Source organism: Microsporum canis, genomic scaffold (genome assembly GCF_000151145.1).
Source record: "Microsporum canis CBS 113480 supercont1.1 genomic scaffold, whole genome shotgun sequence".
NCBI lineage: Eukaryota > Fungi > Ascomycota > Eurotiomycetes > Onygenales > Arthrodermataceae > Microsporum > Microsporum canis.
Genome location: NW_003299169.1, coordinates 3,178,433 through 3,201,297, shown reverse-complemented (window position 1 = coordinate 3,201,297; position 22,865 = coordinate 3,178,433). Strand labels below are relative to the sequence as shown.

Here is a 22,865-nt window from a genome sequence, read left to right as displayed (position 1 = left end):
CTTGTCTGGTTTGATGAGAAGGAAGAGGTTTCACTGCTGTGTCTCCCTCTTTCCATGTTTCCTTGACTTCTTGCCCACTTTTCCCTGTCTTGTGTGCCAGAAAGTAACAGCCCCAGCCATGTCACTCGGTGTCCCCCAAGAGAGACATACATCTCGTGTTTATCTTGACAGCTCTGTCTTTTCCTACGTGTATAGAGTATATACGCGTTGTTCTCTTTTTGTCGTTGGTGAAGAAGTATACCTTTATCAGCGATCTTTTTCACCTGCTTTAACCCCCTTTAAATTTAAGACTCAAGATGGTCTCGATATTCTGTCCATGGCGAAGAAGGCAGAAGAAGGTATCGCCCCGTGACAGCTCTAGCGACCAGTCTGCGCGTTCGCGTTCGCTGCCACCTGCCTTTGAGCCGATAACGTACACTCCCCTGGATCCCGCCGGTGAGGAACAGCAGATGCTAGATGCTATATTCTCCTCTGCAGGCATCTCCGCCAGCAACGAAGACACTCGAGGCCGTCGACCTCTGGAACTAGATGGTGCCATCTCTCGGATGCATTCGAAGAGTGGCAGAATCCGACTCGGGTCCATTGGCGGAAGGCTTCACAAGCGGTTTGCACGCGACGGTCGACTGCCGACCCCGGACCCTCCGCCGGAAGAAAGGGTCTCCATGTGTGATAGCGGCATCGCCAGCCTGGAGAACAAGGCGCTGCCCGACATACTTGATAGTGGAAACTCGAGTGACGTTGCCTATGACAGCGATGCACATAAACTACTCACCCCACAAATCACCGCACGGCTGAAGTCTGCTAGTCCTGCAAACCGGACGATACTGGAAACCTTTTGTTCAACGCCTGTCAGGAACAATATCCCGAGTCCACCGATGGAGCAGTTCCGTCTTGGTCTCGATGGCACTCCGGCCGGTGAGCGAGGAAGCCAGAGCACCGAGGTGGATGTGCCGCAGCAGGCAGCAAATGCTGATGACCCTTGTCAACGACCTTCTCCCGCGGAACACCCAGATTCACGAGAAAACATGTCCGTTCAACCCATTGATCGTGGCTCTGATCTCATGACGCCTCAGAAAACCCATTTAACTAAGGCCGCTTGTTCGAATGTGGATGATGACTTCAGAAAGACGCCGACGTTGACGCCTAGCGATCTTGGAGCTTCAGGCAAGCCAGACAAGGAGATTAGTCCACTCTCCCTAGCAGACTCTCCCGAAAGCGTACAGATCCACGTCACAGCGCCAGCAACAGGCACACCTCAGGATGTTTCTCAATCTGCCAGCCCACACCCTGATGTTACACAAATTAGAAGAAACGTTGGAACTTCAGTATACTCAAGCCCAGCATCCGACCCTCCTGAGTTTGAGTCGAATTTTGAGCCATGTCCTGTCGTTGAGACTCCAGGATGCCAAGTGAAACGGAGTTTGACCTCCAGTAGAGTCTCGCCAGAGAATGTACGGAAACAACGCGGGCCAGCAGCTAGCAGACCCAGAGCGCCCTCAATTGCCACCCAGAGAGACAGTAATAGCATATTCAGAAGAAGTCGCTTCATCGAGGACCTAGATGATGTGTTTACGTTGAAATTCGAGACACATGAGCATCAAAAGGAAAACGTCCCTGAAAAGCGGAACAAGGGCAGGCGGTGTAGCGACGGCTGGCTCTCTGGTGGTAAACGAGTGGGATACGGCTACAATTTCCCCCAAAGAGAAAGATATCCTCGGCTATCGTGCTCTGAAGGTTCAGCGGATGAGAGATACAGGTCCGTCGCCCGGCTCCAATCTATTAGAAATGGAGCCCGTTTGGACTACAGACTTCCTATCCAAGACTTTAAACGTATAACACGTCCACTAGATGGTCCGGGCCCGGGGAAAACGTCTACAGAGAGCGGCTATGTTACCAGTCAAGCTGCCCCATCTTATCAAAGTGATATGGACCGCACTGATCAACCAAGCAAGGTAACAAGCGCATTTGCATCACTTGCGAAGAAAGTTCGCAAGCACAGAAGAGACGAGAGTGACTACACCGCAACATCCAGCCATTCAGACCCATCCCATGGACTAGAACCGTTTCCACAACGGTACCCTGAAGCAGATCTAGAACTGCCTGTTGGTTTCGATCCAGCACGTCGAGACATGGGTAGTTCTGCATACAACCGCAATCCAGCCACTGTCAAGCTTGTTAAAGCGCTCCAAAGGTCCTCAAGCCTAGCCGCAGAGCACTCTAATCAATGCCAGATGGTATATGACGAGATCACGGGCGGGTACAGTGACGAGGACGATGACAATGTACTGCCCGAGCCAATGACCGCTGAGGTGTGGTCCAGGCTGTATGATGACTGTCTCGAAACAACTGATTGATAATAGCCTATTCCATGCCGTTCATTCCTTGCCTTTTTCATTTGTTGGATACCCGTGTTGGAGAGGGAAACAAAGTGTTTACTGTTGGTTATTCATGGCGGTGAATTGGTTAGCTGTATAAAATACCTTTGTATATGATAATAGACAAAACGTCCATGGTCCCTACATTCGCTGCTGCTCTGGCGGTGATAAAATGAGGTATCATTGAAAAGTGCTAGATGATAAAAAATACAGAGCAGAGCCATTAATATTATAATACTCCTCGATCATCTCTTTTGTTTTTTAGCGCTTTTATCACTAACCACGCTAAGCACACTGGCACTTCGTTTATGAGCAGCTCCAGATCCCTTCATAGGCGAGCTTGCCGCTGCCTCTGCTTTCACAGGCGCAGCTTTTCCAGGAGACGTCGCCTTAGCTTCAGCCTCGGTCGCTTCTTTAGTTCCAGAAGCCCCTGCTGTATCTGAAATATTCGCCGTGCCCACGGTGCCATCGGCATCGTCATTACCATTAATAGAGATACCTGCTTTCTCATTCTCCCTCCTCTCTCTTTCCAGCTTGCTAGCTTCCAAAACACGGATCTCACCCTCCACTTTCTCAGCAAATTTACGAGTATCAAGCAGCAAGTTGACCTGGTGAATCAGCTTCTCGAATTCCTTGCATACTCTCTCTGTAGGCATGAAGAGGCGCGGTGGGATATCCAGCTCTGTAAGGGCGGCAGCAAGCTTCTGGGATTGGATGTTGGATTTGGCCTGGGTGAGTTTTTGGGCTTTGTCGTTTCGGAACTGAACGCCGGAAGTTAAGCGGTCGTGGTGTGTGACGCCGTATTTCACTTCTTCGCTTGGTGTGAGGGTTCGAACCGTTGGCTGGGCCGCTGCATTCGCAGCTGCTCCTTTCTTGTTGTTGCTTTGGGCAGCTGGAGTTGGAGCTGGAGTTTCCGGTCTGCTTTCACGGGCTGACGGTCCCCCTGGAGGGACGCTTCCTACCGGACTTGATACACCTGTGTCCGGACCGAGAAGTGGACGACGCTTCTTGTTCTTATCCGCTTGTAGAAGAGATTGTAATAGTTGGGATAAGCCTTGGCTGGTCTGGTACATGGCGGTATTGCCAGTGCTGACTGGCGCCTCGAGCCGCGCATATAGCTCCTTTCTCTCGTCTATAAATTGGCTCTCGTTGGCAACGATCCTCTTCAGTTCTTCGAGCAGCAGAGCTTCCTCGTTAACTTCCTCCTTGGTCCTATTTAGCTGAGTGTTGGCCAGTTCCTTTCGGGCCCTCTCCCGCTCAGGGTTAAATTTCATCATCTTTTCGTGAATGTCAAACTCCGCTTCTGACATTTCGGATAGCGGATGTTCGAGTGCCAGCATGTGAGCTGCAACATTATAGTATCGCGATTTCATCTCTTCCATCGTTCGACGTTTAGTTGGAGCGACGAGTGCCGTTGACGAACTGCCATCCGCCATTGCAGGGTTATTCGGAGGAAAGTCATATCGATCGGCGATTACTATCCATCTCAAGTCAAACTCTTCGACGAGATCCATAAGATAGTCTGTTTCCTCGCGACTCCATATATCACTCTTCAAGAGTTTGTCGTATTCCTCTGTCGTATATCTCCGGGGATGCTGAGCCTTAATGTTATACTTCGCAAAGGAAGACGTATCTTCAGGTTCTGTAGCAGAAGTGTCTTCTGTTACCCTGTCTGAGGCGCCTTCCTGCCCGGGTTCAGCGTTTGGCGGCGGATTTTTAGCCACAGGTTTCCTTTTCCAATGCTTTAATATAAGATCGTCATTTCGGGCAGCGTTCTTGAACGGAGTCACGTCCCTATAGAAACTCATAGTCAGTAAACATAGAATATCGCGATATAACGCATCAGAAACCACCTACCATGGCCTCACTTTAAGCTTGCTCATCCATTTCCGCCGCCCTTTGTACTTGTTCTCGTTCAGGGCAATAGGAGGCGCGCGCTCCCCCAGTAAAGCGTATAGCTCTCTTGTAATACCCTCTGTACAAACCGACAGTTAGGAACACAGAATAGAATATCGCAGAGGAATCAAATCCTACCAGGTCTCTTCTCCACGACTTTCTGCTTTTTGGCCGGCCTGGGTTGCCCATCCGCAGGCAGATCAAGCATATCACGAACATCTGCGGCCGCCATGATTCGCTCTCACCTCGTCGTATACCGGACGCTCTATCAGTTAAAAAACACCTTCTCTCCTAGCCGGCGGAAGAGTTAGATATGAGTTGAGAAATTTGCTGCCTGCTTGTCTTTGCTTGTATGCGCGGCGAAAGTGGTTTTTCTTAAGTTGGCTGCGAGCGCGCTCGTTGATTGGCCAACTCCGGGCCAGGTAAGCGTTTCTCTTCCTGAAGCACTCAAAAAAACACCGTCAAATCCACCAAATTCACCTATAAAGGGGCATTCAGCGCAGCATAGTCGAGCAGAGAATAGGCTGTTTGCTGCCTCGATTTTATCTCTTGTGAAGGAATATCCAGGAAAATGGCTTTTTCGAGGTCGCAGCCGTCGTGGCTGTCGATGTTCTTCTCTATAGTTACCATCCTGACACTTTCTACTCCTGTTCAATCCCTATACTTCTACGTCCACGGGCGACAGCCAAAGTGTTTCTATGAAGAATTGCCCAAGGACACTCTGGTAGTCGGTCAGTTGGAATCCCTGCGATCTTTCAAAGTGCCCCGTTGGAGGTAATAGTCAAACTAACACTCGATAACAGGAAATTACCAGGCCGAAGTCTACAATCCTCACACCAATACCTATGCTCCTGACAGCAGTATATCCATCACCATCACTGTCGATGAAGTTTTCGATAACGACCACCGGGTCGTTTCTCAGAAGGGAGCTGACAAGGGACGCTACACCTTTTCCACGGCAGATGCGGGACAGCACAAACTATGCTTCACTCCGGACTCGCATGCCAACAGTGGATGGCTGTCCGGAGCTTCTGGCCCAGTGAAATTGACCCTTGACATGGCTATCGGAGAGTCCAACCACCTAGAGTCTGAAGACAAGAGCAAGCTTGACGATTTGGTCGAGAGAGTCAAAAACTTGAACGGAAGACTCCAGGACATCCGCCGTGAACAGGTCTTCCAACGCGTAAGTTCATACACCGTAATGGCACTAACAGATAATATACGGAACAATCTTGGCTGACAACTTCCCACCACAGGAACGAGAAGCTCAATTCCGTGACCAATCTGAGGCTACCAACTCCCGTGTTGTCCGGTGGGCTTTGATTCAAACCGCTGTCCTCGGGGTTACCTGTGTCTGGCAATTCTCACATCTACGGAGCTTCTTCATCAAGCAGAAGCTTACTTAAATATGACAGAAGAGTACGGAGTTGGTGGTGCATCACGCTAGGTTATGAAGTTATGGAAGCTTTCTCTAAAGTACCAGGGGCCATTTTTTTCAATCAATCCCGGTCTTTTTTTCTTTCCCATAATTAGTATACAAAAAAGAAAATGGGTGATTTAAGCACCTATAAAGTGGAGGCATATCCTATCACTCGCGATTAAATGCTTATTCTTTATATTTCAGGTCTTATTTGGTATTATATGCATTGTTTTTAATCTACATGCTTATACCAGTTATAACCTATGTGGCAACCGGAGCTGTAACCAGCATGTAGATCTAGATAAAAACCTACCAGCTAACTCATTGTGCGTACCAATTCCCAAATACACTATATATCTCGAATACCTGTGACCATAACCTTAACGGCGAACCCTCCTTTTTTAGGAGCTGGATGACCCAGATCTCGTCCCATTTGGATATTTTCTACCGTAGTTTCCACCAGCTTCATATCGACCGAACAAACTACGGTTGCTAGAATGAGGTAGAGTTCCGTATATGCAAGGCTGTATCATGATAAGTGAACGGTATTACTCTAGGGATGATGGAGTACATACTTTATCCCTAGGCATTGCCGACTTCCCTTGCCAAAGGCAACAAGAAAACGGTTTAGATACTGGCCTTGCTTCGAAGCTTCAACCCATCGTTCAGGATTGAAACTTTCCGGATGAGGAAATATGTCTGGGTCCATATGGACAAAGTACGTAGACTGGCTAACGGGTGTCTACAAAACGAAGGTTTAGGTTAACTGTGCCATTCCAACCCATTATATTTTGGTGCGAGGATATACTAATTCGGTTACTTACACCGGCAGGAATCACAAAATCCCGATACATCAACGGCTCGGTAGGTGAAACTCTGGGCGTTCGAGCTACCAGGCCCATGGAAAGACGGAGGGATTCTTTGATCGTGCCAGTCTAGAGTCACTTGTCAATATATTCCGAATGACCAATTTTTGGGCATCCCGGCTGGCATACCAGGTATGGCAATTTCTCAAGTTGGGTAGAACTTGGTTGAATCCCTGATGAAGGGAAATGTGCCTCCAGCTCTTCACGAAGCTTCAGCATCAAGGGTCTTTCACTCAGTAAAAAGAACAAGGCTACCGAAAGTGCTCGTGATGTGGTCTCTGTTCCAGCGCCAAAAATGGCCGCTGCCTCGTCTTCAAGTCGGTAGGCAGACTTTTCTTGTTTTGGCACATTTGTAGCAGCGAGAGCATCGAATATAGTACTGGCGAGCGGGGCATCGGCATCAGTATTATCAGTGACCTTCGTCTTGCAGAGGGACTCAAGTGCCTGCTGTCGGATCAAATGTGTCACTGTGATCACATCGGCCATGTATACTCCCATGTTCCGTAGCAACCGCTGCGGTACAAGTCTGAGAAGCTTGGGAATCAATGGCAAGAACTTATTGATATGGCACATGGATAGAACGTAGTTGACCGCATCAATCATCTGATTCTCGAAAGTCTTTTGGTCGAGATAGCTATGGCTGGCTCCGAAGCAGCAGGTGGTCACCACATCCGCAGTGAGCGCAGACATAACGCGATGAAGCTCAAGAACTGTGCCGCTCTTGTATGCAGTTCGAAAAACACTTATCAGTCTGTTCGCCTTTGCCTGAATACATGGCTCCATCTCCTTTATAGAGCGCTTAGAGAAGAAGTTGTTCAGAAAACTACGGCGGAGACGGTGATGTTCATGGTGCACTGTGGCAACCATCGGGAGAGGCGTCGTGAAAATGGCGGTAGAACTAGGATCCTTATCCCGCCTGTGAGGGTATCCAGCATATATTCGTTCATAGTAATGTGAGTCTTTGATATGCAGTTCGCGTGGGTTGATCCGTATAATTGGCCCTTGAATGTATGATTAGCAGATGTTCATATTATTTTTTTTTTTAACTTGCAGGTGTCAAAACTCCAAACCATATCTTTGATGCATCAGATCGATTTTCTTTATGTAGGTTCCACCCCGTATCACATCATAGTAGAACTCATACAGATGTGAAATGGCCGCTAGCTTTGGCCCAGGAAACCCGCTTAGAGGGTGAAAAAGTAGACGATAAACAGCGCGTGTAACAAAGAAGACGGTCGTAATCAGCGCCAGAAGCAGGCCGATCTTTAAATACGACTGTTCCAGGGAGATTTTTTGAAGCGCAGGGCGCTCCGTCGGGAGTGTGATGCTCTTGACGGACTCCATTCAACTATAGGATCGGTGGTAGGCAACGCATGCAGAGAGATATACACACTCCATAGAAGACAAGGCGTATGACATCGTAAAAGAAGTGGCAGTAACTCGACACCAGTCAGACAAAATACCAACGAAGCCGTAATCAACTATCCGTTTAGTATATATCAGCTATGTTTGTGAGCCGGGACAGATAGCGAGTGGCAAAGATGTCCAGAAATCCACTTGTACGGTGCCATGCTGATCAAGATTTGGTATGCATATGGTGGAATAGATAAATACCACAGGCTCTGGTGCCCTTGGCTAACTTTTGCATCATACGCTCTCCACGAATTCTTTGGAGCAGCAAGATGACGGATATTATCCCCGTATTAGTTTCGCTAGGCCTGGTGTCCTTACTGGCATATCTATTGAGAGCCAGCTGGAATCCCAAAACTCAGTCTCCCGAGCCACCCTCGATCCCCAGTCAAATTCCGCCGATTGGACATCTGGCTGGTTTTGTCTACTATGGACTCGAGTACTTCCGGCTGCAGAGGTAATCCGATCTGTCCCCAGGGAAGAGCATCATGCGCTGACGAAGTGATATAGTGCAAGAACCGCTCTTCCTGCCTTCACCATGGACATGTTCTTCAACAAGGTGTATGTCATTAGATCTCCACGGTTGGTCTCCGCTGTACGGCGCAGTCACCGCACCCTCTCCTTCGACCCGCTAGTCACTCGCACCGCGGAGTGTGTTGGGGGAATCAGTGGCTGTGGCCTCGACCGTATCCGAGAAAAGGCTTCCCAGGGCCAGGGACTTGGGCATCACACAGTTGTTGCTTTGCGCCCCACCTTGCTGGGCAAAGGATTGGACCAGATGAACGAGATTATGGTCTCCTGTCTGCAAAGCAGCGTCCAAGAGCTGAGGCCTCATCGTGGCAGAGTTGATCTCTATGGCTGGTGCAGACTTGCAATGACAATTGCCAGCACAGAAGCAGTTTATGGGCCACTGAATCCCTACAGCCAAATTAGTGCCCGAGAAGCTTACTGGTTAGCTCGATATCCATTCAAACTCTTTTTCAACGCCGCATTTTTGGAGCTGACTGAAAACGTATGTACCATGTATAGGGAAGTCGAGGAGAACCTTAGTTTTCTCATGATAGGCATCGCGCCATGGCTGGTTGCACGGAAGGCTTGGAAGGGGCGACAGCATCTGGCACAGGCTTTTCTCCAGTACTACCAGTCCGGAGGCCATCTTAATGCATCCGAGTTAGCGTATGCACGATGGCAATCGCAGAACGAGGCCGGGGCAGCTCTGGAGGACATTGCTCGGCTAGAGGTAGTCATGGGCCTCGGATTGCTCTCCAATACAGTCCCCACCAGCTTCTGGGTGATATTCGATATATTCTCACGCCCAAAACTAGTCCAAGAGATCCGGGATGAGATTTGTGGAAAGGTGTTGTCTATCAGCCCGGATGGTGTATATACAGTTGACCTGGCGGACGTTCAGGAGCGCTGTTCCCTCTTACTCGCATCGTTCCAAGAAACCCTCCGGATTCGATCCAACTCGGCGCAGTTCCGCATGGTATACGAGGATACTATGCTAGACGATTCGTGTCTCGTCAAAGCCGGCTCGATCATAGTGATGCCAGCCGCTGTCATAAACCGAGACGAATCGGTATGGGGCCCTACGCCTGATGATTTTAACCCTCAACAGTTTCTGGCTCCAGGGGTTAAAAGGCACAAAGCTTCGGCATTCATGTCATTCGGGACATCTCCCCATATTTGTGCTGGCCGTCATTTTGCCACGGGGGAAATCCTGGCTCTGATAACGATGCTGATCCTGCAGTTTGACATTTCTCCGGTCGGGGATGGTTGGATAGAGCCTGCAGCTAATGTAAAAGCGGTGGCAGCATCGCTAAGCCCGCCAGTTGGTCAGACTCCTGTCATCTTCAGCGAGAGACAGGAGCTCAAGGGCGTGAAATGGGACTTTAAAGTGACACCCGGCAAAGGTAGGTATAGTTTAGTCACTGGCTAAAGCAGAAGTCGAAAAAGGGGTCACAAGAATCAGAGCATCACTTAGTTGTTCAGCTTATGAAGTACTTAGTTGGTTAGATTTAAAACAACTGACTACATCACCGCTAAATCTACATATTCAACGGTGATTCTTGCCTCTGTATAAGGAGCAACATCTACGAGGGAGCTCGACTTTCTCCAGTGTGCTTCCCGGGCCTTAGAAGGCTCCCTGAATAGTCTTGTAGGTTGAAGTTGACTCGAGCTCCAGTTAGAAACCCCCTCTGGCCTCAACAGAAGTCGTTTGAAAATGGCACTTGTTCTCGAATATATCCTCCAAAACCAGGGGCTGTCAGCCATTATTTTGTCACTGCTGCTCGTCAGCTTGGTGGCGCTCCTTGCTTGTCTTCCCAGACAGCTGCCTTTCCCTGACGGGGCTCCCAAGTTGCTATCAGAAGGATATCCTGTTATTGGTATGCTGCGGTTCTTTTCAGATCGCTACAATTTTTACACGGACGGCATTGCTGCGTCCAATACTGGCAGCTTCAGCTTCTACTTTGGCCAACATCAGATCGTCGGTGTCTCAGGTCCTGAAGGCCGGAAGATGTTCTTTCAGAGCAAGTCAATGGACCTAAATGAAGGGTGAGCAGGGTCCAGATAAAGAAACAATATTTGAATATATGTATGCCTCCGCTCATCTTAACCACAGTTATACGGCTCTTCTTTCCACTACGCCGTCTGTCAAAGACACTGATCGTGCCGACTGGTATTCCCAGGCTCGTGCCAGCATGATGGCTAGGGGCAACTTAGACCAGAATCTCCCATTCCTGGTTGGCGACGCAATTACTACGTTCAAGCAGGCTTCTGGGTCTACCGTCACCGAGGGCTTCATAGACCCATTTGATCAGGCCAACTACGCAGTGTATCAGTCAATAATGCGAGTGATTGGTGCAAACGAAATTGCCGATTCCAAGCATCTTTGTACAAAGACACTCGATCTATTCGAGCAGATCGAGAAGGGATCCTCCCCGGCACGTATAATTTGCCCTTGGTTACCAACTCCGGCATACCTACGCCGAATGACGGCAAGCGTGAAGCTGTACACTATATTCTCAGAACTGGTACAGGAAAGAAAGAGTAGTGGAAGGGAAAGTAATGATACCCTCCAATATCTCATAGACGGTGGCAAAAATATGAGGGATATCATCGGTGTGAGCTAACCCCAATAATTCCCCATCAAAATCTCTATTTGCGAGGCTATTGCATACTAGGAACCATATCATATGTTGCATGCGTAGTGATGAATACTAACGTCCCAAATCTGGGAAGTTTGTCCTAGGTACACTTTATGCTAGCCAGGTGAATACGCCCATTTGCGTCGGTTGGTTATTAGTCTATCTAGCCTCAAATTCATATTGGTTGCGTCTAGTTCGCAATGAAACCGACTCTGTGTTGTCCAAGTACCGAAGTTGCAATGAGACGACGGAGCAAACTCTCGGCAGACTGAACCTCGAGGCCTGGGAATCCGAATTTCCCACAATTGATCTGTGTTTGCGAGAGTGCATTAGGCTCCATGTTTCAGGGTCTGCCTTTCGAAGAAATAAAAGCAACATGGATGTGCCGATTGGAAATACTGGAGAGGCGGTACCTAGAGACGCTTATGTTGTCAGTATAGACATATGATATTACTGCAGTTACCAAATCTGACAGCGTAAGCAGTTCTATCTCTTCGACGAGGTTCACTTGAACCCAGATATCTACCCCGATCCAGATTCATGGGATCCTGGCCGGTACCTTACGGATGCTAGCAAAGATAAAGAAGTCCCGCTTAGCTATCTTGGTTGGGGAAATGGACGCCACCCATGTTGTAAGTCGAGATTACTCCTTATGTGTGTATACTATGGAATGATAGCTAACGTTGCCTGAACTTGCTCTAGTGGGTATAAGAGTGAGTGCTTCAAGCTGCATTAAAGGATATCAAACCGACTATACTAACAAGTCGCAACTCAGTTGGCGAAGCTCGATATGACTATAATTGCGGTAGTTTTTGTTTCGATGTTCAACTTCAGTCTCTGTGATGAATTTAGCAACCCTATCAATGATCCGCCAATGCCTGACCGAAGCCATCCTAGTCACCGCAAACCCGAGACTGCCGTCAAGTTGAAATACACACATCGGAGATTCTCAATTCTTTAAGAAGTTTACCCTTCCTATTCTTTTCAATAAGCTCCGTGTTCCTAGATTCGTAGCACTTGGTTGACTTATTCTTCAAAGTATAATCCAAGTTTATTCCTAGAATTGACCAATGTTAGTAATTTGTACGGTAACTACCATTCATCACATTGCACATCGGAAACACAAGCATCGATTAATCCAGTATTTCGGTTGTTGCCGCCCGAAGCGGGGATGTAGTTATATAGATTGACTTACAAGCCTCGGCTACGCATGATATGTAACTACTTAAGCCCCTCCAAGGCTTTCTATATCTCACGTAGTTCAATGTCATCAACGCCCCACACGTATACATATTCAAGAACGCAGGCGATATTAGTTATCTATCATGCCGTACAGTCTTAAGGGACGCAACGTCCTGATCACCGGTGGCTCTCGGTAAGAAAGTCCCAGCTACATGCCAACACCCACATACAAAGAGTACGAGCTCAGGCTAACAAGGCCGTTACACCTACTGTAGCGGCCTGGGAGCCATGATTGCAGAGAAATTTGCCGCCGAGGGCTCAAACATTGCTATAAATTACTGTGCAAGCGCGGAACGAGCAAAGGAACTCGCCACAAAGATAGAAGCCGATCATAAGGTTAAAGCTGTCGTTCTTCATGGGGTGAGTCAAGTATTTACAGGAGCACCATCTGCATTTGAAGCTATGCAATGTCAGCAAGACAACTGATCAATATGTAGGATGTCGCTCTCCGTGTGGATTGTGAAAATCTAGTCAAGAAAACAATTGAGCTTCTAGGAGGAATCGATGTCATCATTTCTAATGCCGTGAGTAGATAATCTGACTATCTATGATAGTAGCAATGATCTCGCTGATGTTTACCTTAGGGATGGACGAAAATCTCTCAATTCGGAGACTTGAACGCATTAACGGATGATGAGTGGGACAAGGTATGTATATCCGCCATGTGTCAAGACATTAAAAGCGTAGGCTGCTGATACATATGAGAAATCAGTGCTGGAGCACAAATGTCAAAGCAAACTTGCATCTTTTCCGTGAGGCAGAGCCAACTTTCAACGCCAACCCAGAAGGAGGAGCATTTATTATCACATCCTCAGTTGCGGTAAGCTAATTCGACCGCACTTCCAACCACATAGCTAACTAGCAACCAGGGAGTCACCCCCGGTGGCAGTAGCATGGCTTACTCCGTCAGCAAGGCCGCGAGTGCGTATAGATGTACCTACCCTATATGCTAAGTTTTAACCCCTAACAACAGATAGGCTTGCACCTGATGAAGGCCCTTGCTTCTTCTCAAGGCTCAAAAATCCGTACAAATGCAGTTCTTCCTGGGCTTCTACTTACAGAATGGGTAAGCTCAGCATTTCCCGTTCTTTGGAGTCGCCGTGGCGCTAATTCCTCCCAATAGGGATTAAAATTCCCTTCTGAAGTGCAGAACGGGTATATCGGGAAGACGACCTTGAAGAGAGTGGTAAGATCGTGGTCCTATCCATTTAAGCTTTTAGATTGTAATAACTGGTCATCTAGCCCGATATTGAGGACTGTGCGGACGTCTATGTCTCCATTGCTAAGAATTACTCCATGACTGGACAAGAAATCCAACTTGGTAAAATTTTAAGAGTCTCCCACTCTAAGAAAGAAAGCTAATGACCTTGAGTTGAAGATTCCGGATTCCATATAAGATGATTTCTGGTGTAACATCCACCAGGCCAGGCGGGGCTCCCGGTCGGCCTGGACGAACTGGGAGGCTGTAACAGCACAGAAACCAATAGTAGAGACTTGAACCAGCAAAGCCACTTATTGAAGGGGGCCATGGAATGAACTGTATATTGAATTTCTTGCTGCTGTTGAGTCAACAAGTTTAGCTTTTAGTGCAGCCCGGTAAGCTGAAGTCATCCTCTCCCCCTCGACTTTCATTTCTTCTATTTCGAGAAGCTTTCCGTCGTTTGTAAACACAAATAATTGCCCATCTTCCTTCTTTTTTGTCGGGTCTTTGAAAGTAAACGGAACCCCAGGCTGAGTAGAAGGTACATCATTGCTACCAGGTATAGTTTCAACAGGCTTCATGGTCCCGAAAATAATCCGTTTCCGCGGTACAAGATGCTCTTCACCTGGCGTGGCGGGAGTTAATGCGGCTGTACTCCATAGTGCCCCTAGAACAATCTGATGACGACGAAGAGTATCCCAATTCCAAGTGTTCCATATGATATGACGATCCTCAGGTTTAATCTTCTTTGCAGGTCTTAGTGCACTTTCCTCAACTGGCGATTGACGGAGTATTGGGTTTAATGGAGGAACGAATACGCGGTTCCTAATCCCTTTTACAAGCATTTCTGCCCCCTTCGTAGACACCAATTTCAGCAGCCGGGGGAGATCGCAGGAATCAGGATCGGGGATTGGAAAGCCTGGAGCGGGCGTTTGGTCTAGTATTAACCCATGGTCGAACCTAGCGGTGTCCAATGTCTGTAATGTGATTCCTGTCGTTCTGTCGCCGGCCAACAAGGTATGGTGAAGGGGAGCGGCCCCCCTAAAACTGTGGAGGAGTTAGCCGGAAGTCTACATAAATGGAATGAGGTGCTTACTCTGGTAACAATGAAGGATGAACATTAAGACCTCCATATTTAGCTCCCTTTAATATTCTAGGAGGGATAAAAAGCCCGAACGAAACCGCGATTATCAGGTTTATGGGTTCTCCTCGTGGCTTTGGTGGCTGTTATTGCACGTTAGAACCACATAAACACAGTAAAGCGACTACAAGCATACCGCCCACTTTGTAAACGTATCAACTTCGTGTATAGGGAGGGCAAGCTCGGTTGCAACAGCTTTAATTGGTACTAAATTCTTCCGTTCAATCAGTTACTGGGCTGAATACGATGCTTTGATGTGGTTGGTACTCTACCTTCACGAATTGTTTTCATAGCACGGCCAACAGGCTTACCGGGCCGGCATACTACATCAATAGATGCAATTGTATCTGGATCCTTCACACGTTCAGTGTGCAGCGCGTTCAACGATGCAATGCTAAACTCATCAGAGCCGCAGAAAAGAATTCGAAGAGGATCGCACGCCTTAGTAGAGGAGTATCTCCGGTATAAATTAACATAACTGCATCTTAATGAACTTAAAATGGGTTCCCTTAGGCCCACAGAGCACAGCATCTCCTTTGCAACCGGTTACCGGTATAAAACGAGAGTCTGTCAATATTGAAGCTTTTCTTGGAGCTCGAAAGACGCTCTAACAAGCACCTGCATTGTTATGGTCACGTGGTTGTTAACTAACTAGTTAATGACATCAGATGTGAGCAAAGTTGAAGAAACAACTCCAGATATAATTTAATGGGAACTTATGATATTGGATGTGACGAGTGAAGGTGGTTTATATCCCAGTGATATCATCATGTGAAATGCCTCCTTATGAACCGCCGTCTGTTATACCGGCACAGCTCTCATTTCTAACGATATTCAACCCGTCACTTGGGAAAACGGATGAGACGTTACAAGACCAGATTGTATTCTACTACTCAGCCCCCAGTCAAACGAAGTCGCCAAAAGATATTCCTGATAGCGATGTAACAGGGAAAGAGTATTCCGAGGAAGAGAATAAAAGACTGCGCCATGTAGGTCTTGCGCAAGGAATGGTGAGCTTCGCCAAGTGAGTATTTTACCATTGAAAGATAAGCAGCACCGGATAGACACAGTAACTAGATGGCATACAGAAATTTTTCGAACGGAGAGCCTGTCGACTCAATAGAGACTGAAAATTCACGCATTGTTTTGAAAGAACTAGAGCCTGGGTGGTGGATTCTTGCCGTAAGGATGCCTGACCACCTACCTTGTTAATCAGTAGTTCTAACATTTCTAATAGAGTATCAACTTGACGAAAATAATATCTATACAAAAAAGGCCAACGGCCTCCAGAGATGAGACATCGAATGATGTTAAAGTGGAATACTCTTCCAGGGAGCTGTCTCCTCCATACCTCCTAACCCAACAGCTTTCAAAGGCATATTCAATATTTCTAATGCATCACGGCACCTCTCTAGAAGGTCTCTACGATAATCTACCAAGAAAAACATTTTGCCTCTATCTTGATCGATATTGGACAAGGTTCATTTGGAACTGGGACGTTTTGCTTAACGGGAACCCGGCGTTGGATCTCTTTTCTGGTACCAAGTTAGCCGGAGGCGGAGAACTAGGAATCGGCGTGGGCGAAGAAGAATGGGGCAGTGGTGAACGTGAAGTCTTGGAGGGATTCATATCAAGGACTGAAGGCTTAGTTGACATGGTAGTCTCGAGATTTGGGGGTGCGCAAGGAACCCCCGCATATAAGACTGTTGCCAAAAAGGAACTGGTTAAACCGAGTGTTGGGTCGTGTGAGCAAGCATGGACTGGCTGTATGGCGCCACCTGGCCCGCAGGACGGTGTCATATTTTCTGGAACTGGGGCATTATCACGAAAGTCCCTAACGCATGTCTCTCAGTGGATGGAGTGGATATATAGATATGGTGAAGACGCATATGGTGTACGAAACGACCCTAAATCGACTCATCGCCGGAAGCGCAACAAACAGCCAAAGGGGAAAAAGCAGTTCAAGGGGCTGAGAGCTGGAGCAAACGCCAAGTTAACAACGTCAAGCTCACACCATAAACCATCTAGTCAAACTGACGATTTATCTCCGAGAATCCCACCTCCCTTAATTGTTGCTTCCGAAAGGAAACACAAGTGTGGCCCGGAATCCGGGCCTATATCCCAGAGGGCACCTAACGACAAATCGATAGATACGGCTACTTTTGGGACAGAAAGTATCATGAATATAATTACTCTAGGGTATGGGTCCGCATGGGGTAACTCTTCGGCGAGCCCTCTTCCCAATACCAGTACCAACACTCCCAAGCCGCAAGACACGGAAAAGTCGAAACAGTCGCCAACCTCAGCACTGGCACAGCAGCCTAAGGTGGCCAGATGGGAGGAGAATCTAACAGAGAGTCCTGGTAGGTTCATCATTGGCCTCCGCGACGATCTAGAAAATGAAGAGAGCGATAGTGAATTGCTAGACGAAGAGCTGCCCAAATACGCAGGTTCTAGTAAGATCATTGTTCGAACATTAGAGGTAACTGTACAGTCTTCGCTACCCCATGAAGGTATGAAATGACTCCATTAAATTGAAGGAAATATATAGCTAATATTTTACATAGAGGCACCCTCTAAACTGCTTCCCAAGACCCTACAGGTGGTTATATACTTGGTACAACCCATGCCGCCCCCACAAAGTGCCAAATTTCCTTACTAACCAGTCTCAAAGTACCAACCATTCATGTTTACCTTTTTGTTTGAGTGTGACACGAAGGCCCTTTCATCGGCCAGCTTCTATCGAACCATCCATCATCAAATCGGGCCACTCCAAAAACCGCTCCTCTCATCAACGTCGCCGTCAAGAGTGGCAGAAAGACTCCTCCGTTACGATCTTCATCAATACCCCAAGGCCCATCATAAATTATCTCCTGGAGAGTCACTCTATGATATCATTTATGAGCCGTTCCACCAGACAATACGTACCTCGCTACTTAATATCCCAGAACCAGATATAACATCTGACCAGGTCAGAGCATATAACAATTCAGGAGATGCCAGTCAACAGCCTCACTGGAGCCGCGCCGACGCCCTAAATGTGTACACACAGATTATCAACACTTACTTAGAAACAAGTATTCAACCATCCGAGTTGGAGAGGATATGTAAAACGAATCGTGGTTGGTGGGTTCTTTGGATGCGCTTACCCAAGATGTCCAGCCCGTCAGGGCCTGGCATTTCCTCCAGCGACGGCGGGAGTAGCTCCAGCGGCGCAGGCTCGCAAGCTACAGCAGGGAACTCCTCTAGGCAGATTGACAGCCGCATGCAAACAGGAAGTCAAGACATATCTACTTCGAATGTAGCCTTTCTGGTTAGGAAAGCAAGTGATTCTGCGCAGCCGGCAAGAGGACATCTTCGCAGCCAAAGTGGGCCGGGTTTCTTTCGAAGTATAGGGGGCCGGTTCGGAAGGGAGCTGGAAGGATGGTCTGGAACACCCGGAAGGCTTGTTGAAGGCGTTGGTCTCGACGCGAAGAAGTATATTGATGCGTTAATCAATCTAAATAGATAGACTTCGGGCTATTCACCATGATAGGTTCGGATTGCTCTCGCATGTATATTAATGAATAGTGATTACTATGTGGTAGGAAGTAGATTTCTCAAATAACTGGGCTTATCGCAAATCCTCCCTGTACTACACCACAACCCATGCAGAATAGACCCAGAGTACTTCTTGTAGCCCCTCATCTTCGTTGTCTTTAGCTCTTCAGCCTGTCCCCACTGCTAGTTAAGTATTTATAAGGAACTCTCGAACTTTCCAAAGATACAAGAGCTTTACAACTTCATCCCGCAATAATAAATATAATACCGAGAGAAAGCCCATCGGTTGTAGGGATCCTATCAGTAACCAGCAGTCATCATGGGTTCAGCAGGGCCTGCAAAAATGGATTTCACGGTAGGCCAATCCTTGGACCAGATATTTGCCATCCCAAGGCTTCTTCTCTTGCTAATGCGGCATTGATAGAGCTTCTATAATACGATCGATGGCAAGCTTACAACGACGTCAGCAACTCGTCATGGCATCAACCCAGCCAACAAGAAGCCCAACGCCGAAGTCCCAGTCTCAACCCAGGCTGATCTAGATAACGCAGTCGCAGCCGCAAGAATTGCTTTCAACAAATGGTCCAAGACCACATTTGAAGAGCGTAGAAAGGCTCTTCATGGCTATGCAGATGGTGTCGAATATTACAAAGAGGACTTTGCACATCTTCTGGTTGCTGAACAAGGGAAGCCATTAGATCAAGCTCGAGGCGAAGTTGGGGCCGCCGTATCCTTCCTTAGGGCCCTTTCCTCGCTGAGTATGAACGAGGAAGTCCTTGAGGACACGGAGACGCACAAGATTATTGGCCGGTATACCCCTATAGGCGTTGCAGGTGGGATTGTCCCCTGGAATTACCCGGTTCTCCTGGCTTGTGGGAAGATTGCATCTGCCATTTATACTGGAAATTCACTTATAGTCAAGCCATCTCCTTTCACCCCCTATTGTAGCCTAAAGTTAGGCGAGTTAGGGTTGCAATACTTCCCTCCCGGCGTCTTGCAAGTTCTTAGCGGTGGGGATGATCTAGGGCCAATGATGACAGCCCATTCGGGAATCGACAAGATAAGCTTCACCGGCTCAATTGCGACGGGAAAGAAAGTTATGGAAAGTTGTGCAAAGACACTGAAAAGAGTGACCCTGGAGCTGGGCGGAAATGATGCAGCTGTTGTGTGTGAAGATGTAGACCTTGAAGAAGTCGTCCCAAAGGTAAAGAGGCCACTTGACAACTCGTCATATATATATGCTAACAGACGGCGTAGATCGTTCAGGCTTGTTTCTACTGCTCCAGCCAAATCTGCATGATGATTAAACGGTTGTATGTCCATGAGAAGATATATGACCAGTTCCGTGATGCCTTGGTTAAACATACCGCGGCGTTAAAGATGGGGGAAGGCCATGAACCCGACGCCTTTATCGGCCCAATCCAAAATAATATGCAATATGAGCAAGTTAAGTCACTCATCAAGGCTATTAAGAAAGAAGGGGCTAAGCCGATCCTTGGTGGAGAGGTTGAAGAGTCGGAAGGCTACTTCATTAAGCCTACTATCGTTGATAATCCCCCAGACATATCTCTTGCTGTGACTGAGGAACCATTCGGTCCTGTCCTTCCTCTCCTCAGATGGTCTGACGAAGACGACGTTATTACTCGTGCAAATGACTCGAAGATGGGTCTTGGGGCATCGGTATGGAGCAAGGACCTAGTCCGCGCTGAGAGAATCGTGAGGCAGTTTGATTCTGGAGTGGCCTGGATTAACTCCCATTTCAACATTTCTCCTAATGTTCCATTTGGAGGACATAAATGGAGTGGTATTGGAACCGAATTCGGTTTGAACGGGCTGAAGGAATATTGTAACCATCAATCCCTTTGGCTGGCGAAGAAATAATGGGCTTCAAGTCATATTTGAATAGCCAACAGTCAAGATTTGCCTTGTCATGTTGAACCTCTCCCGGTCTCAGTTGTCTTCTCACTTGGGGTATTTCAGATAATAAGGCGAGCCAGTTACTCCGTACAGGGATGCTAAAATTCACAGTCTCTCCTCATGATGTCTTTGGTACGAAGTATGTATATAATATGTCTATTCACTATGACAGGGTTGTAGCAAGGATAATAATATCTGATACCTCACACATATTTCTCCGAGGAGCTAGCTACCTCTGTTTGCCCAAAGCACGACTGTATATATTCTATAAACATCCGAGCGAGGCGGCCACATGCTTTTAACGTTGATCACAGGGGAATAGACTCCACGCTGTCCTTGGTTACATCCGTGGAAGAAACGGGGATTGTCCGTTATCGGGAAACAAGAACATGGAGATGGCCCGGAGAAAATATGTTTACTGGGACAAGAGAGAGAGTCTCCAGTGTGCTCTTTTTCATCGAATAGCCGCGTGTTCAAGTATGGAATGCAATGCCCAAGTCTCGAGCCTCAGACTTACCAGGGAGAAGATGAGCTGAAGGGAAACAATCTCCACCAACGAGATATTATACGAAGCTCGCTAGCCGTCCATGGTATATTGGCTGCAAAATATGCCATATCAAGAGAATGAGTCTCCACCATCATTTATATCTCTCCACTGGAAGAGGGCTGCGTGACATGGATTAGTTCTGGAGCAAAAGGGAGGCCGCTCGCTGCAGGGCATCGTTGCAACCCCTATAACGGGATCTTCTCTCGCTCATGCCGTTCGTGCCTGTGTCTACACGAGATTTTACATCGTCTCGTCAAACCTCGCTGTTGAAGAGTGTTCGCCGAGTGCGCCACGAAACCCGTCACTCAGGATATATATATCGACAGAGATTTAAGATGAAGTGAGCGTTGCGGCACGATCGGCCCATCCCGTCGTCGCAGAAACAATGCTCTCTCGAACGAAGCAGTGGCCATTAATTTGGCTAGCCTTTATCTTTATCGCCTTCTTACCAAGCCTCACGCATGGCTGGACTTGGTGGTGGACGGACGCGCACGGTAACACCCATATAGATAATGGGACGAACAATAGACAATGTACCAAGATGGAGCTACCGAAAGGCAAACAATACCACTGGGATCCAGAAGGAAGCATGTATTGCGTCTCATTATTCTCAGACGACCATTGCGGGGATCGTAATGGTTGGTCATGTCCTCCTTGGGGGCCTCGATATCAGGGACAGGATGTATCTCTATCATATCTCGTCAATATGAACGGTGAAGACATATCATCGTCTTCGTCATCCGAGCCCACAGCCACCGAAACATCTGTCGACCCCAGCAACATGTCATCTGCTGAGAGCACCTCATTCATGACTTCAGCTTCAACATCATCATCATCAACAAATACGTCAACACCACAGATAGAGGCGGGAAGGCTATCAGAGGGCGCTATTGCAGGTATCGTGGTCGGAGCCATTGCTCTGGTAGCGTCTGTCGCCCTCCTTTGCTTCATATCATATAAAATGGGACAACGGCATCCAATCATCAAAATATCAGAAGAGGACTCCCAGGACCAGTCCGGAGGATTAGATTCACCATCAGCCCACGAAATGCACTCCTCGGATTCACCATGGATGGCAAGGTCTCAACTGACGTCGACACCATCATCTCCTCTCTCGCCCCGATCAGAGTTGGCAGACAGCGGGGCGTTTACTAAACGACAAATGCTATCAACATACCAACGGCCGATGGCAACTGAATTACCGGATAACGGACGACGAGAGGTTCCGGCGTAGCCTCATTCGGGTAAAATAGTGGGTATAAATCTATGCGCGAGAAGCACTTAATGATTTCTTTTGATATTGGGGACGTAGGGCATCAAAGAACTTGGCTACCTGGTTACCTGGACCCAGAATTTTCTCATCTCAGATGGAATATGTATGGCTAAATAATCAATATCAACAAATGTATATATGTGTTTTCTAGAAGTTCTCCTTGACATTACCGTGTACATTGATATTTGTTGACCGTTGGATAGTTCCATAATAGCACAGCCAATGGGTTGATAATAACCCAGGTTGTATCTAATATCGCTCTTATTCCAACTTCTCCATGGTATTATGTGGCCATTCAGGGGAATCTCGGAGCCAAAATACCGTTCTTCGACTGCTTCTAATGTCTTGTCCATGACAGTGGAGCCCATTCAGCTACAGATCTCCCACACCCATGCAGCCAGAGAATCTTAGCAAACATATAATATCTCCAACAGATAGCAAAAAGGCCAGAATCCTACAGCGGCGACAAGGGTGGACGAGTTAGTTTACGTATGCAATCATCCACGACGCGCATGGTTTGATATTAAGTACCAAAAATAGCCTTTCCTGGCGAATTTACACGTTAAGCTTACTCTTTATCATCCGTCTCGTCGGTGCCGTACCCGGCTTTATGAGGCACGAAAGATACAGACCAACAGAGAGTTGGCAATGAGTATTACATCACGATGATAACGAACGAAGCAATGCATATAGGAAATAGAGAAACAAAAGGGCAGGGGAGAGAGACATAGTCTTGATAAAGCAGAGAGCAATGCGATGTATCAGGTTTAGCATGAGGAATGTGCAGATTTGGAACCAGTATTTGGAGCAAGCTGTTGATGATATCAAGCCAAGTGATTATTACGGTAGTTTAAGGGGACTCGGACGAAGTAAAACGAGACGAGGAAA

The 22,865-nt window shown here is 47.5% G+C and overlaps 11 protein-coding genes across 11 annotated transcripts; 8 read left to right on the top strand and 3 right to left on the bottom strand.

Annotated features, from left to right (window-relative positions):
* Positions 1 to 296: 296 nt before the first annotated feature.
* Positions 297 to 2,354, top strand: MCYG_01171 (uncharacterized protein; the record flags this gene model as incomplete). Its single annotated transcript, XM_002851021.1, has 1 exon — positions 297 to 2,354. One exon carries the CDS (start codon positions 297 to 299, stop codon positions 2,352 to 2,354), a length of 2,058 nt encoding a protein of 685 aa, XP_002851067.1.
* A 266-nt stretch (positions 2,355 to 2,620) lies between these two features.
* MCYG_01170 (SWR1-complex protein 4) lies at positions 2,621 to 4,503 on the bottom strand (the record flags this gene model as incomplete). The annotated part of the gene is made up of 3 exons (XM_002851020.1): positions 2,621 to 4,169; positions 4,233 to 4,350; positions 4,410 to 4,503. 3 exons carry the CDS (start codon positions 4,501 to 4,503, stop codon positions 2,621 to 2,623), a joined length of 1,761 nt encoding a protein of 586 aa, XP_002851066.1.
* Positions 4,504 to 4,789: 286 nt separating this feature from the next.
* On the top strand, positions 4,790 to 5,677 carry MCYG_01169 (ERP6; the record flags this gene model as incomplete). The annotated part of the gene is made up of 3 exons (XM_002851019.1): positions 4,790 to 5,002; positions 5,075 to 5,454; positions 5,528 to 5,677. The coding sequence occupies 3 exons, from the start codon at positions 4,843 to 4,845 to the stop codon at positions 5,675 to 5,677; spliced, it is 690 nt and encodes a 229-aa protein (XP_002851065.1).
* Positions 5,678 to 6,040: 363 nt separating this feature from the next.
* On the bottom strand, positions 6,041 to 7,901 carry MCYG_01168 (benzoate 4-monooxygenase cytochrome P450; the record flags this gene model as incomplete). The annotated part of the gene is made up of 4 exons (XM_002851018.1): positions 6,041 to 6,215; positions 6,267 to 6,433; positions 6,687 to 7,558; positions 7,628 to 7,901. 4 exons carry the CDS (start codon positions 7,899 to 7,901, stop codon positions 6,041 to 6,043), a joined length of 1,488 nt encoding a protein of 495 aa, XP_002851064.1.
* A 338-nt stretch (positions 7,902 to 8,239) lies between these two features.
* On the top strand, positions 8,240 to 9,906 carry MCYG_01167 (conserved hypothetical protein; the record flags this gene model as incomplete). Its single annotated transcript, XM_002851017.1, has 2 exons — positions 8,240 to 8,424; positions 8,478 to 9,906. 2 exons carry the CDS (start codon positions 8,240 to 8,242, stop codon positions 9,904 to 9,906), a joined length of 1,614 nt encoding a protein of 537 aa, XP_002851063.1.
* Positions 9,907 to 10,191: 285 nt separating this feature from the next.
* On the top strand, positions 10,192 to 12,077 carry MCYG_01166 (conserved hypothetical protein; the record flags this gene model as incomplete). Its single annotated transcript, XM_002851016.1, has 5 exons — positions 10,192 to 10,523; positions 10,591 to 11,033; positions 11,221 to 11,546; positions 11,601 to 11,748; positions 11,881 to 12,077. The coding sequence occupies 5 exons, from the start codon at positions 10,192 to 10,194 to the stop codon at positions 12,075 to 12,077; spliced, it is 1,446 nt and encodes a 481-aa protein (XP_002851062.1).
* Positions 12,078 to 12,441: 364 nt separating this feature from the next.
* On the top strand, positions 12,442 to 13,720 carry MCYG_01165 (conserved hypothetical protein; the record flags this gene model as incomplete). The annotated part of the gene is made up of 8 exons (XM_002851015.1): positions 12,442 to 12,491; positions 12,574 to 12,718; positions 12,796 to 12,882; positions 13,071 to 13,178; positions 13,213 to 13,279; positions 13,336 to 13,424; positions 13,482 to 13,544; positions 13,601 to 13,720. 8 exons carry the CDS (start codon positions 12,442 to 12,444, stop codon positions 13,718 to 13,720), a joined length of 729 nt encoding a protein of 242 aa, XP_002851061.1.
* Positions 13,721 to 13,870: 150 nt separating this feature from the next.
* On the bottom strand, positions 13,871 to 15,231 carry MCYG_01164 (mitochondrial formyl-methionyl-tRNA transformylase; the record flags this gene model as incomplete). The annotated part of the gene is made up of 4 exons (XM_002851014.1): positions 13,871 to 14,600; positions 14,656 to 14,783; positions 14,837 to 14,907; positions 15,012 to 15,231. 4 exons carry the CDS (start codon positions 15,229 to 15,231, stop codon positions 13,871 to 13,873), a joined length of 1,149 nt encoding a protein of 382 aa, XP_002851060.1.
* A 245-nt stretch (positions 15,232 to 15,476) lies between these two features.
* Positions 15,477 to 18,211, top strand: MCYG_01163 (conserved hypothetical protein; the record flags this gene model as incomplete). The annotated part of the gene is made up of 4 exons (XM_002851013.1): positions 15,477 to 15,724; positions 15,789 to 15,882; positions 15,938 to 17,213; positions 17,367 to 18,211. 4 exons carry the CDS (start codon positions 15,477 to 15,479, stop codon positions 18,209 to 18,211), a joined length of 2,463 nt encoding a protein of 820 aa, XP_002851059.1.
* Positions 18,212 to 18,559: 348 nt separating this feature from the next.
* On the top strand, positions 18,560 to 20,121 carry MCYG_01162 (aldehyde dehydrogenase; the record flags this gene model as incomplete). Its single annotated transcript, XM_002851012.1, has 3 exons — positions 18,560 to 18,595; positions 18,665 to 19,444; positions 19,498 to 20,121. 3 exons carry the CDS (start codon positions 18,560 to 18,562, stop codon positions 20,119 to 20,121), a joined length of 1,440 nt encoding a protein of 479 aa, XP_002851058.1.
* A 968-nt stretch (positions 20,122 to 21,089) lies between these two features.
* Positions 21,090 to 21,938, top strand: MCYG_01161 (conserved hypothetical protein; the record flags this gene model as incomplete). The annotated part of the gene is made up of 1 exon (XM_002851011.1): positions 21,090 to 21,938. One exon carries the CDS (start codon positions 21,090 to 21,092, stop codon positions 21,936 to 21,938), a length of 849 nt encoding a protein of 282 aa, XP_002851057.1.
* Between the last annotated feature and the right edge of the window lie 927 nt (positions 21,939 to 22,865).